A 14,685-nucleotide genomic window follows, 5' to 3' on the forward strand; every position below is an offset into this window, starting at 1 on the left:
TTGAAGTTTTGGTGCTATTTTTGATGATACATGCCACAGTGTGTGTTCATCACAAACCAAAGAAATGGCTACCAAAAAACTAGCCGAGGAAATGGAAGAGGTGAAAAAGTCTCTAAACTACATGTCAGAGGAACTTACAAAACAGACGGCCGGCCTACTGGATCTAATTGATGAAGCTTATTTAGCGGGTTTGTAACGGATTTCGGGTACCTATATATACACATTTTTATACATTTTTTTTTATTATTTTTTTCGGCGGGCAGAAAAACCAAATGGGTGGGCCCAGGCGGGTCTACCTATGCCGACCCGTGGCTATGCCCTGTGGCTGTGACTGACTCACAAGTCAGATTTACAAACATACAGTAGGATGACTGACTCACAAGTCAGATTTACAAACATACAGTAGGATGACTGACTCACAAGTCAGATTTACAAACATACAGTACTATCCCATTTTTCATAAAATTGAAAACCATTTTAAACACCACTGTATTTTGCAGTATATCTTACCTTTACTTGTAAATGAAGTCCATTCGCCTTTCCTTCTGGACGAAGATATCCGTGACTTTGTTGTAAAAGTCCTCCTTTTTAGCTTTGAGTTTTAAAAGTCTCTCTGCCTCAATTGAGATAATTGCCAGTGAAGAAAGTCGTCCTTGGTCAGTCCTATTCCGACTGTATGTTTTGATTCTTTTTAATGCAGAAAAGGACCTTTCCACAGACGCCGTTGTAGCAGGTATAGTAAGCACCAGCTGGAGTAACTTTGTTGCCTCAGGAACAGTCTGAATTAGATCATTCTCGGCTAAAAAGTTTAGAAGCTGTACAGGAGATTTGCATCCACTCCTCACCGTTTGTGAACTATACAGTCCAATAAGATCGGACTTTAGCCTGACAAAGTCAAAATACCTGGCATACTTTGACAAGCTCTGCAGTTTGGTGTCATCAAAGTGTTTTGACATTTCATTAAATTTTGCACAATCGACCAATCCAAGGAAAGATAGCTCACCAAAATGATCAAACAGCTTTCATTTGAGTATTGACATTGTCCAGAATGTTGAAAAACTTCCGTCTCATCTCATCTTTGGCTGGCGTTTTACTTTTGCTTCTCTCATTATCTGTCAGGCCAAGTACAGAGCATCTCTGCTCAAACCGCTCATAGAAATTGTCAAACTCTTGTCTCATACGGTCAACAACTGCAATTGTGTCACGTATTCGTGCACAACAAAATCCAATGTCCATTGCCTTGTTCTGCATCACTCTAAAGAGAGAGTCAGTATGACAGAAAATGTCCTCATACGCCATAATATAAAAGCATGTTGATGCTTTGGATAACCACTTATCATATCCAGTGGCCATCATCAGGGTGTCATTATCCCAGTTGTCAGGATTTTCACTCATGATACGGAATAGATCACGCAGATCAGTTTGGTACATGCTTATTGACTGCACCAGCCTTGAATTTGAGCTCCATCTCGTTGGCGCTGCTCTAGGTAAACGCCGCTTCACAACTTCATCCATTAAGTGAGTGCGTTTTGTTGACTTGCTGAAAAATGAGGCTAGTCCCTCCACTGTTTTAAAAAACGTTCTACACTCAGGCATGCATTTTGCAGAATGTGAGAGCACAAGATTTAATTTATGTGCATAACAGTGGGTAAACATGGCCTCTGGGACTCTCTCTTTTATCTTAGCCTGCACCCCATTAAGGTCCGATGCCATCACAGACGCTCCATCGTATGTCTGGGCTACTAGCTTTCTAACACAGTCATATTTCTCCAAAACTCCAAAAACATACTCAGCTATAGCAGCAGCACGTCTATCATCACTGACATCATCAAATCCCAAAAATGCCTCCTTAACCTCACAGGCCCTTTCACTCGTAGCCACATAACGTAAAATTACAGATATCTGAGCTTTATTTGTGACATCAGTTGTCTCATCTACTGCGACAAATGGGGCTGCATTAATCTAATTTTTAATGTCATTTCTGATCACATCACCTACTGCTTCAATCAAATCATTCTGTATTCTGTTTGATAAGCCAGAAAACACAGTGGCTGTCTCCAAGTGTCTCGCTAACCTCTCATCTTTCTCTGAAAACGCTTGCACTAGTTCCACATAATTTCCACGATTGGAAGAGCTTGCACTCTCATCATTACCACGAAAGGCCAGCTCCTGTTTAGCCAAAAAGCAGGTTGCATTTATGAGGTCTTTCAAAATCTCACGATTTTCTTTTACCTTTGCATTATGGAGGCTGATATGCAGTCTTCGTTGTTCATTCAGAGCCAGATCAATGCGTGAGGTTCCAAAGGTTTTTAAAGAAATCTGATTTTGAATGTGGGCTTGTGATCTTTCATGTTTGTCAAGGCTTCTTGGCAAATTTTTCAAATCACAAAATCCTGTATGGGTCCACACATTGTCACACGACGTTGAGAATAAAAGGCAGGGAAAGCAGAAAAGACGGGTTTTTATCGCACAGCCACAAAGCCAGTCCTTACGAGTATACCAATCCGTTTGAAAAGAACGAGTCGTTTCCCTGTTCCCGACTCCCGTTGTTTGAAGCAAACCTCGCAGTTCTGGCGTCGGTCTCCCAATATTGATGAGTTCTTGCTTTGACTGAAAGTCCAACTTTGAAAAATGTCTTAGTTTATAAATCAAATCCTCCATTTTCAGGTCGAGAAATCACAGCTAAGTTCTAGCGTCGCATTTGTTGTTGTGGTGTTGTTTACAGTACAACCGGCACATTGACCTGGTCATGAACTCTACGTTACTTACAGCGGGCCGGGCTCACTATCGCCCCTTCCTTGAGGCAGAGGTACTGGCTGCCTCAAGGCAAGCATTTTCCTCGTGGATTCATTTCAGATCAATAAGACTTAAATATAACACACATACGTGAAATACATTACTGAACACTATGAAAATTAAGACGTATAATAAAAGTGTCTTTAACATCATATTGGAAACATACACAGAAATGGCAACAAGCTCGCGCCATTTGAACGCACTCAATCCAGTTAGTGAGGGTTTGCGCCACCTGTGGTGAGGCTCTGCTCCTCCCCGCCTCACCTCTCGCCTCTCCTCCGTTGTATGAACAGCAATACAGAATTTCAGCGATTTTGACTATAAAAATGATCAAAATACATAGGAAACACACCAAAATTGCATTGAAAGCATAGACCAGAGGATAAATATTAATACTTATTTTATTTTATTATTTTATTATTTATTTTATTTTTCTTCTCAGGATGACAGGTGAGGCACAGCCTCCCCTGCCTCCCCTGACTGCACGTCACTGCAAGGAACTGTAAAGTAATGATTTGAACATTTTTGTCATATTACGACCGACATTGTCCATTGAAGGAGTGCAGACAAAATCCTAAAAAGAGGGTGAAACCATGGCTTACCAAGGGTTTGGAAAAGGCTTGCATTAAGAAAAATAGGCTCTACAGGGAATTTATTTATTTATTTATATATTAACATCGAACAAAGGATAAGGAGGACAAGTACAAAAACTATAAAAACAGATTGACATGTATTATGAGATCACAAAAAAAGACTACTATAACCAGATGTTGCAAATGCAGAAATATAATATTAAGGCTACCTGGGGTGTGCTTAATGACTTGATTAAAAAGTCTGGTAAAAAGGACTTTCCAACATACTTTGAAAAAAACGACAATTCAATTATTCAAAATATAGAGGAAATTGTTAATGAGTTTAATGAGTAAGTAAGTAGAATTTGAAAGAGTATATGAAACAAAATTCGTAGGTGTGATTATAGATCACAAACTCTGTTGGAAGCCACATATTCAATATATCAAAGGTAAATTAGCCAAATCTGTTGGCATTCTGTACAAAACAAGGGAGCTGTTAAATCAAAAATGTTTGCATATATTGTATTTTTCACTTGTTGTGCCATATATATCATACTGTGTTGAGGTCTGGGGGAATGTATATAAAACAAATATAGATTCTATTATTAAAATACAGAAAAGAGCTATTAGAATAATAAACAAAGCTAGTTACCTTGAATCGACAGATCCATTATTCATAAAGTCCAGCACATTCAAATTTGTAGATATGGTGTACATAAAAACCTTGGAAATTATTTTTCGTGCTAAGTGTAAAAGCCTACCAGTTTGTATTCAATGTCTTTTTGAACCATGAAAAGGAAAGTATAATTTAAGAGGGTTATGTATTTTTAAAACACGTAAAAAAGCAAGAACTAATGTTAAAGCTAGATGTGTTTCAATTTTGGGAGTTAAATTATGGAATAGCCTTAGTGATGGGTTTAAGTTGTGTACATCTCAAGGGAGATTTAAAAAAGCCTTAAAAAGTCAAATTATTCAGGAGTACAGTTTTGAGTAAAACATATTCTTTCTTTTTTGGGCAGTATATTTTAAGATTGTTTTAATATTAAAATATATTTTGTTTTTAAGTATTGTAAAGGATAGGCAATGAATAAGCATTTTGCTTCAGGCTATTCCGTTTTGTTATTGGCATTATTCTGTTTCTTCTTCTTCTTCTTCTTCTTCTTCTTCTTCTTCTTCTTCTTCTTCTTCTTCTTCTTCTTCTTCTGCCGTTTTTGCCACAGTTTTCGCCACAGTCACAGTTGTGACTGTCTTCTTCTTGTTTAAAGGACAAACACAATCACCTGTAACGTGTGTGTGTGTGTGTGTGTGTGTGTGTGTGTGTGTGTGTGTGTGTGTGTGTGTGTGTGTGTGTGTGTGTGTGTGTGTGTGTGTGTGTAGTCTAGCCTATAGAGACACTAATTCATAAAATGACACAAGAAGCAACAGGATTGATATTCCTGCGATTTCCAAAGCAAAAACGTTTTAAACTATGGCATCAATAGTAATGTAGACATTTTAATTGTCTTTGCAAACAGTCTCTTAATGTTTAGAAAGTTTGTATCACCTACTTTGCGCTGTTCTTGTTGTTCTTTATTCTTTATTACTCTTGCGGACATATTGACGCTCCTGGCGGAATCATCACGGAAGATAGCTGGAGTTCATGCTGCCCAATCCCAACAAACAAAAACATAACCCCTTTAACACATGATTGAGTAGGCAGCAGGGCAGGCTAAAATATGTATTTTATTTTTATATCAAATTACAGACCTATATCATTGCTACCTCAATAGTCAAAAATACTCGATTTTTTTTTGTAAATAGACTTGATGGCTTTATTGAGAAATATGGTTTATTGAGTGACCATCAATATGGTTTTAGGAGCAATAGATCAACATCTTTAGCAGTGATAGATTTTGTGGAAAATATATCAACAGCAATTGATGAAAAAAAACTAGGTAGGTGTATTCATTGACTTACGTAAAGCGTTTGACACAATGGACCCTTCGCTAAGCCCCACCCACTCCACTCTGTGACTGGTGGTGCGAAGTTAGTCACACCCAGGCCTGGCAGCGCCTGGCAATCTCTGCTTCTCACCCATTGACTTGCATGTTAAATGACGGCTTTTCCCCTTAAAAATAATCGATCATTTCAGCAGCAATAGCTTCAAAATCTCTTCTAAATCTAGTCAACAAGGCCTGCAGTAAGCTATGCACTGGACAAATGTGCATGACATTATTTCAATAAACTAAAAACACGGGAAATGTTAGAGGGAATAATAGCCATGGATACGCGACGGTCGTCTGTCTCGACCGTCATGGATGAATTTCAACCTGGTGTTTGCACTTTCTCCATTTATAGCCCGTACATCTACAGAAACGTTCATATTTCAAATATAAAGTGCTTATCTCATGGCCACGGATGTTACATTTATGTACGGGCTCTCAAAAGTACCCGTATCATCCGTATTGTTCAATAAAAAGCATCTTAATCTGATTGGTGGCCATTTTCTCCATATGCTTTCAACTAAGCGACCCTATCGGTTGGTAGGTGTATTGCACTCTGAAACATTATAATTCTATGAGAAAATGGCCACCGATCAGATTAAAATGATTTTTATTGAACAATACAGAATATACGGGTACTTTTAAGAGTCCCGTGCATCATTTTAACATCCGTGGCCATAGGGTAAGCAATTTATATTTGAAATCTGAACGTTTATATATATGTACTGACCGTAAATGGAGAAAGTGCAAACACCAGGTTGAAGTTGATCCATGACTGTAACAGGAGTTTTCATGTACCGTAGGGTAAGACTACAGTAGCAGTTAATAAATAGACGAACAAATGAATGAATATACTTTAACGTGCGGAATCCGAAACAGGCAGCGCTGTGATTCTGAATTTTGTTACGATTACGGTGATTAGTAGCCTATTATTGACACCACCTGGGCGAGTGAGTCGTGTCGTGTAACTTTCCTGACGTTAAGCTGTGTATGTGTTCAACAACACAGCCATATTCAGCCTTGCAGTTTAAGTGCAGATTTCAGCTTGGGAAAAGCAGCCTCCAACGGGTTTGGGTACGTGGTTCATAGTCACCATTGCGTTATCGTGGTATTCCTATTCTTGCTATTATGTTGCAAATGATTGTGTGTGTGGGGGCAAAATAACATTGACAGCTATGGCAGGTGACGAAAGCTTGCCAGACCTATGCCAGGCTAACAACGGTTGCTAAGCTGGCATTGGACAATCGCTTTTGGGGTGGGGTTTAGCGAAGGGTCCATTGATCATTCCCTGCTTTTACAAAAAATGGAACGGTATGGAATAAGAGGTGTCACTCATCATTGAAATAATAGATTTCAATATGTAAACATTAATAACACAGAATCACATCTCAGGAGAGTAACATGTGGTGTTCCACAGGGTTCCGTTTTATGACCCAAGTTATTTATACTTTATTTAAATGACATTTTTACAGTATCAAATATTTTGAAAATTGTTACGTTTGCTGATGATACTAATTTACTTTGTTCAGGGGAGGACATGAAAGAATTATTGAAAACAGTAGAAACGGAATTGATAAAGTTAAAGAAATGGTTCGATAGGAATAAGTTGTCACTTAATGAAAACAAAACAAAATTTATGGTATTTGGTGGTGTTCCTACTGACTGTGAAATTAAACTTAATTTAAATGGAACCGAATTTGTAGTAAAAAATAAAATGTTATCAAAAAAGTAATCAATAGAAAGAGAATGATTGGTAGTGGCAAACCCTACATGCATGTGTGGCACGGCAGTGCTTTTTACGGGGCCAGGCTATGCAGAGCAAGGCTCCGTTTTGTTATTGGCATTATTCTGTAGTCTGTGTGTGTGTGTGTGTGTGTGTGTGTGTGTGTGTGTGTGTGTGTGTGTGTGTGTGTGTGTGTGTGTGTGTGTGTGTGTGTGTGTGTGTGTGTGTGTGTGTGTAGTCTAGCCTATAGAGACACTAATTCATAAAATGACACAAGAAGCAACAGGATTGATATTCCTGCGATTTCCAAAGCAAAAACGTTTTAAACTATGGCATCAATAGTAATGTAGACATTTTAATTGTCTTTGCAAACAGTCTCTTAATGTTAAAAAAGTTTGTATCACCTACTTTGCACTGTTCTTGTTGTTCTTTATTTTTCGCTCTTGCGGACATATTGACGCTCCTGGCGGAATCATCACGGAAGCTAGCTGGAGTTCATGCTGCCCAATCCCAACAAACAAAAACATAACCCCTTTAACACATGATTGAGTAGGCAGCAGGGCAGGCTAAAATATGTGTACAGTACATTCAAGGATAAAGGGTCTTAAAAGGATAGCAGGCCCCAGAGAGGACTATTCACTTTTTGTTTTCCTTTTTTTTTCTTTTTCATCTCCCCATAGTGGTGGCTATCGAGTGTTCCCGGCGCGACCCAAGTTCACCCCCAAAAACGCCAAAGAGCCAGCCAGGTTCGATCCGAACCCTTTCTATGTAGGGAGCAGTGTTAATCCAGCCGCAGTACCACCACTACTTTAAAGGAGCATTTCACCCCTGGAAGAACTTGCAGTCACTCAATGTTAATAATATTTGTAGTAGATAACAGTAGCAAAATTTCAAATTTGCACCCTATGGCCAGAAAAATATAGAAGTCTTGACTTTGACTGGATGACTGGGGTTTGGCTGCATTACTACAATGACCACAATGCTTTGGGGCACTGCCCTTCCTTGTGGGGAGGAGGCTGCGTGGGGGCGTGGTCTACATTGTAACTTTCCCCTCCCAGTTCTCACTACAACAACATCAACAAACACATACAGCACATTGGCCAGTGTTGCCATGTCTGCTTATTATAAGCGGCTGGTTTCTAAAATGTAGTTGATATTTGGGCTCGTTTCCAAATGTTTTGATTGTTGTTTAAACCAGTGGTTCTCAAACATGTTCATGTACTTTTCCACGGACCCTCATCTGTGCACTGCGCGCCAACATATTTGCCAGGGAGACCCTACCAAAAATGTGTTGTTAAAATGTTTAAAAAATATTCCACATTTTGCACTTATTTCCCCTCAAGATTTTTTGGAAAATAGCAGATCTACAAGCTCACACTGCGTCACATCGTTACGCGTTGTGAGCTTGTAGATCGGCAATTTTCAAATAGCCCATGTCTAGGTTTAAAGTGCTCTTGGCACAGGTATTTTCTTTTGGGCTTGTTTTCATATACCTGGTTGCTTATTTCTCTCACAAGATCTGGCAACACTGAATGCTGAAGAATGATGAATGTTACATTCCAACTTTTCCGACTTTTTTGTCTACCTTTGGATCACAAAACACGACATCGAAGCCATGTTCTTTCTTGGACCACGTGAAATCTGCCTCTGTTGAACCAGTACAGTTGGACCTACCAGGATGTCAGTCCCATCATCACCGTGTCTTTGTTGTGCCAGCAAGGTGAAACTATTAGTCTTGGCTGCTGTTGTATTGTGTTCTGTATTGATTTGATTGTATCTTATAGTAAACTAAATATATCATGTATAAATTAGCATAGTAACACTAAACGTGTGTGTCTGTGTGTGCGCGCGCGCGCGAGCGCGTACATCAATTTTTTTTCTACATTCCATCCCACCATGTAGACAGTCCGGTGCTGGTGACGTGACGTCCATCTTCTACTTGGGAGTCGGGACATCCATGGAGATGCAGCATAGTCAACAATATAATAATAAAACAAAACGTTTCATACTCATGTCATGTGTGACTCCTTATTTCTGAGAGCATAATGTTTCACTGTCATTTCCAGTTATATTCTTTGGACTAAACTTATAGAAAACATGGGCATTACTTTAGAATGACATGCTAATGTTCAAATACTCTTGTCATACACAGCCTAATCGTTTTTTGTTTTTGTTTTTCAACTGAGACCGTTTCATGCTTTCAATTGGTGTATATGGATAATATTAGGTTTTACTATAGCCTATTGTATCTAAGACCAGTAAAGTTGAATCCAATGTGCTGGGGTCCCCTGAAAATAATGATTACATGTAGAAGTAAATAGGCTACTAACAGAATGAACAAGACTTTTTCACTATTATATCTGTAATGCTTACAGTCATGTAATTATGTACCATTCTGCCAAATGAATATAATCCTATATCATGAAACAGTATCAACAAACAACCCTTATAGAATTGGGTGTTCATACATTTTGTCATTATAAATGCTTACACAATGTAGAATATACCAATGAGTAGAGCAAGCAGTGTGTAAATGTAACCGTTTTATTTAGAAAAATAATATATATGGCTGTAGTCAAAGGTCTTCACAGCAGTTCCTTCATTTTTGCAGGCTGACGACACCACTTTCTGTCCTGTCATTGGAAAGAACACATTAGATTAGACTTGTAGTTTACATGGATATCACCCGACGTGATACCTAATTTATTCTTAGTTGCATGTGCACCGAAAATAGCAGACCTACAAGCTCACAAAGTGTCGAGTCCGCGACGCGTTGTGAGCTTGTAGATCTGCTATTTTTGGGACCTGACGTCGTCATGTACTCAGTAGCTCTGAAACATGTCAGTCATGGCGGAGCTTCAACCAGGTGTTTGCACTTTCTACATGTACACCGTACATCTACATAAACGTTCAGATTTCAAATATAAAGTGCTGACCTCATGCCACGGATGTTACAATTTGAATCGGGTGGGTCTAAGTACCAGTATCTTACGTATTGTTTAATAAAAAGCCTTTTAATCCAATCGGTGGCCATTTTCTCCTCATGCTTTCAATTACGCGACCCTATCGGTTGGGATGTATATTGCACTCTGGTACTTAGACCCACCCGATTGCAATTGTAACATCCGTGGCAACGGGGTAAGAACTTTATATTTGAAATCTGACCGTTTATGTAGATGAACGGGCTGTAAATGGAAAAAGTGCCAAAACCAGGTTGAAGTTCCGCTATGACCGTCATGTTTCAGGGCTACAGTCAAAGTAAACAATAACTAACTTTCCGTATGCACGCCACGGCTCCACAAATCCAATAATAAAAGATTGATGCCAGCACTCACGTTGTGTCCCTCATGTATAGGATAGGACAGGCTACTGTGTATGTTCCACCAAGAATCATCCCGACGCGTTGCTGCTCCTCGTCCGCCACATCAGCTACTGCTGCCCGCCTCGTCCCTGCGCTGCGGTTGTTCTTCGGTGTACTCGGGTTCAAATAAGTAACCCTGCTGTATTTCTGACTCCGAGATAACGTAAAAATAGTCATCTTCCTCCATAGAATGATCGGACTTTCATATGTTGGGAGACGCCATGATTGTGCATGTGAGGTAGCTAATGGGAGTGGCCGAGTGGGGAAAGAAGGGTGTACGAAATGTTAGGGAGACACCCTCAGGGGCCGGTCCTTTGAGCCATGGGGGTTGGTTTGGATTTGAACTACAGCTGTAGTCACTTGCAGTTATGTAGTGCGGACATAAGGTGAGAACCTACGGAAAACGTCATTTGACGCTATGGGGATCGTTTTTCTCAAAATCGGCGAAGTGTCCCTTTAAGCAGTCAACATCAACAGACGCGACCAAGTGGTGAAATTAGTGCTGTTTTAAGCAAATGTTGGCCTGGTTATGCAGTGGTGGAAGGTAACTAAGTGCATTTGCTTGGCTACTCTACTTGGGTACAGTTTTAGGGTATTAGTGCTTTTCTTGAGTGTTTCTAATCTCTAGTCCTTTTGCTTCTGCTCCACTGCGTCTCGGAGGCGGGTGTTGTGCTTTTTCTTTGGTTACTGGTTACTTTGTAGATTTGGATTGTTATTACGGGAAATACAGTGGCCACTTCAGCCCTATATACATTTCGGCCATTTGGGGGTAGCGGATCTACAGGCTTTGCATTGTGGGCTTGTGGATCTACTATTTTCAAAAGATATTTATACATTTGAAAACTTGTGAAATGGGACATTCGGCATAATGAGTGCTTTTACTTATGGTGCTTTGGGTGCATTTTGATGCCAGTGCTTTTGTACTTTTTCTCAAGTGGATTTTAAATTCTGGACTTGTTGCTTGTGGCGGGGGATTTCTGCGTTGCAGTGTTGATACTTTTACTTGAGTGGAGAATGTGAGTACTTTTTCCACCACTGTGGTTATGTTATAATACATACAAGTCTGAAAATGCTTGTCTGAGCCCAAGAACGATGATGAGCGAGCGCTGTTGACTAGCTATGCCCATGGAAGGTAAAGTTCACTCTGGTGGTGTGTCTTTCATGTGTTTTGAGGTAGAGTCATTTCTAACCTGGGGGTCTGGAGCCCCATTTATAATGCTGCTTAAGCACAGAAGAAGGCGTAAGCCACTTTCTAGGCAGGGTTTTTTACGGTGGTGTTGCTTAACTTATATTCACCTATTGTGCAGGTGCAGACAAGTGCTGCAGTGCATTGAGCCATGCTGTGTCTACAGTAACGAGCGGCTGGACAAGCATCTCAATACAAGGCATGGATATGGATATGCAAAAGGCATAAGTTATTGAAAAAACAAAATGTTTTAACATTTAGGCCAACTTGTAAGATGAAAATAACTCACACATGTCAATTCACCAATTATGTAATGTTATGAGAAGTTATGGTTGCTGATACTTATTGGACAAAGTTCTAATGGGATGGGATTCAATGCCATCCTGGAATTCCAATATGGAATCGGGTCCCGTGTAAATCTTTTCAAGAAGTATGATTCATATTTAGATTTAGTGATATGCCTTTAAAATTGACCAGGCTGTACATTTCTTTTCAACAGAGCTCTGAGCTTAAAGGAGGAGTTCACCCAAAAATGACTTATTTTCTATCAATTGCACACTCTATGAAGCCTTGAATCCATGCATTATTTTTAGTTTTTGTCGCATTCCTAAGCTAATAATTTGATTCCCGTCTCCTACCGGCTAATGTATCCGGTAGGAGACACAAAGTAGATTATTTGTGTCTCCTACCGGAAATACACACAGTCATCAAATTATTGTCTTAGGAATGCCACAAAAACAAAAATAAATCCATGAAATCAAGGCTTCATGGGGTGTGTAATTGATGGAAAATAAGTAATTTTTTGGGTGAACTCCTCCTTTAAAGCCCTCCTCGAAAAGGCGAAGCGGTACAAGATCATGCACCTGCTGGTAGAGTTACGAGCCAGCAACCCCTTGGTGCCAATGGTCAGCACCCTGGATACTACTGGCGGAGAATGTAAGTACACTTATTGTTTCAATTATAAGAACTTCTGTGTAACAGCAGGGGCAATTATATTACTAATGTTTGTTTCAACTCGGCCACAATCGCAGGACTATACCCTGCTCCTAGCCCCTCTGCCAGCAGCAGCCCAGGTTCCAGCCCCTATCCAAGGCCCCCAGCAGCAGCTTTACGTGGGAGTTGAAGTTGGTTGAAGTTGGTGGATGATGCAGACTAACCCTGATTTTTCTTCTCTTTGAACTCTCTTCAGAGCCCTCCCCAGCACCGACCCAGCCTATGTGGCCTCCTTGCAGGCGCACAACAGACAGCTGGAGTTGCTCCTCAGGGTGTCGCCGGGCGGTTTACGAAGATACGTTCGTCCCGTATAGGCTCTCTGTCTAACAGGTATTATTTCTATCCTAATGAGTTAACCCTAACTTACCCATAGAAATGCACTTAAAGGGATATTTCACTTTCAAATAAAATAAACATTAAAAATAAATATTTTTTTAAAATGAAAAAAGTTATGGCAAAATCACGGCCCCCTCACACATTAGTAGGACACTCTAATGCGTGAGGGGGCCGTGATTTTTCACATACACAAACAAAGAAATTATCAATACATCTATATAACATCATCAGAGCCAGGGGGAACTATTAACAGAAAAAAATGAAAGCACAAAAAGACAGTTCTTGCAGCTTTCTTATTTTTAGAGTCATGACTGACATCACCGCAAAGACACCAGTGCCACAGCCAACGATATAAAAGGCAACAGAACTCCCAGGTTAGCTCAGTTCCATCAGCGATAACCAAGCGACCTTAACTCTCTCAAGAGGAATAAGCATCAATATAACCCTACAGCAACCATGTCTGAACTCTGTGTTGGAATCAACGGCTTCGGTCGTATTGGCCGTCTCGTTCTGAGGGCTTGTCTCCAGAAAGGCATCAAAGTTGTGGCCATTAATGACCCCTTCATTGACATGAAGTACATGGTCTACATGTTCAAGTATGACTCCACCCACGGCCGCTACAATGGCGAGGTCTCCCACCAGGACAACAAGCTCATGGTCGACGGAAACGCCATCTCCGTGTTCCAGTGTATGAAGCCAGCAGAGATCCCCTGGGGTGATGCTGGAGCAAAGTACGTTGTTGAATCCACCGGAGTCTTCCTCAGTGTGGAGAAGGCCTCTGCTCACATCCAGGGCGGAGCTATGCGTGTGGTAGTCTCTGCCCCCTCCCCTGATGCCCCCATGTTTGTTATGGGAGTTAACCAGGACAAATACGACCCCTCCTCCATGACCGTCGTCAGCAATGCCTCCTGCACCACCAACTGCTTGGCTCCCCTGGCTAAAGTCATCCATGACAGCTTCGGCATTGATGAGGCTCTTATGACCACTGTGCATGCATACACAGCCACCCAGAAGACAGTGGACGGACCCAGTGCCAAGGCGTGGCGTGACGGACGAGGCGCCCACCAGAACATCATCCCTGCTTCTACTGGAGCCGCCAAGGCTGTAGGGAAGGTCATCCCCAACCTCAACGGTAAGTTGACAGGCATGGCATTCAGGGTCCCCGTTTCCGATGTGTCCGTCGTTGACCTGACATGCCGTCTGTCTCGCCCTGCGTCCTACGCTGCGATCAAGCAGGCAGTGAAGACCGCCTCAGAGGGCCCCATGAAGGGGGTGCTGGGATACACCGAGGACCAGGTGGTGTCGTCTGACTTTGTCGGTGACACCCACTCCTCCATCTTTGATGCCGGTGCTGGCATCTCCCTCAACGACAACTTCGTCAAACTCATTTCCTGGTACGACAATGAGTTTGGCTACAGCCACCGCGTGGCCGACCTGCTGGTGTACATGCATTCCAAGGAGTAGGCGGCCACTTCGCCTGTCAGAGTAAATAAATAAATAAAGCCCTGACTGCCAGTGATTTTCTTACCTTTTCAAGTACTCACAGAATATTTATCTCTATGATCGATCCCCTGATGGTTGCTAATCACGGAGGGTTTCACTGTGCTTCCGCAAAGAAAAAAAAATCATGGCTATCTCCCGTTTGCTTGTTATACGCCTTTGAAAATTGCATGTCTCGCCAAAAATACATAGCAAAACAGGAGCTGAGATACAGGTTTTTACCCAAATAAATTAAG

The 14,685-nt window shown here is 41.0% G+C and overlaps 1 protein-coding gene across 1 annotated transcript; it reads left to right on the top strand.

Annotated features, from left to right (window-relative positions):
- The first annotated feature begins 13,394 nt into the window (after positions 1 to 13,394).
- Positions 13,395 to 14,418, top strand: LOC308095205 (glyceraldehyde-3-phosphate dehydrogenase 2). Its single transcript, XM_080442175.1, has one exon. It carries the CDS (start codon positions 13,406 to 13,408, stop codon positions 14,411 to 14,413), a length of 1,008 nt encoding a protein of 335 aa, XP_080298301.1. The 5' UTR covers positions 13,395 to 13,405; the 3' UTR covers positions 14,414 to 14,418.
- Positions 14,419 to 14,685: the final 267 nt, after the last annotated feature.

The sequence above is a fragment of the Gymnoscopelus braueri genome (assembly GCF_963280865.1).
Source record: "Gymnoscopelus braueri genome assembly, chromosome: 11".
In the NCBI taxonomy this organism is placed as follows: domain Eukaryota; kingdom Metazoa; phylum Chordata; class Actinopteri; order Myctophiformes; family Myctophidae; genus Gymnoscopelus; species Gymnoscopelus braueri.

What these genes read in the sequence shown, in the direction of transcription:
- LOC308095205 (XM_080442175.1), top strand. Translation starts at nt 13,406, where the DNA reads ATGTCTGAACTCTGTGTTGGAATCAACGGCTTCGGTCGTATTGGCCGT.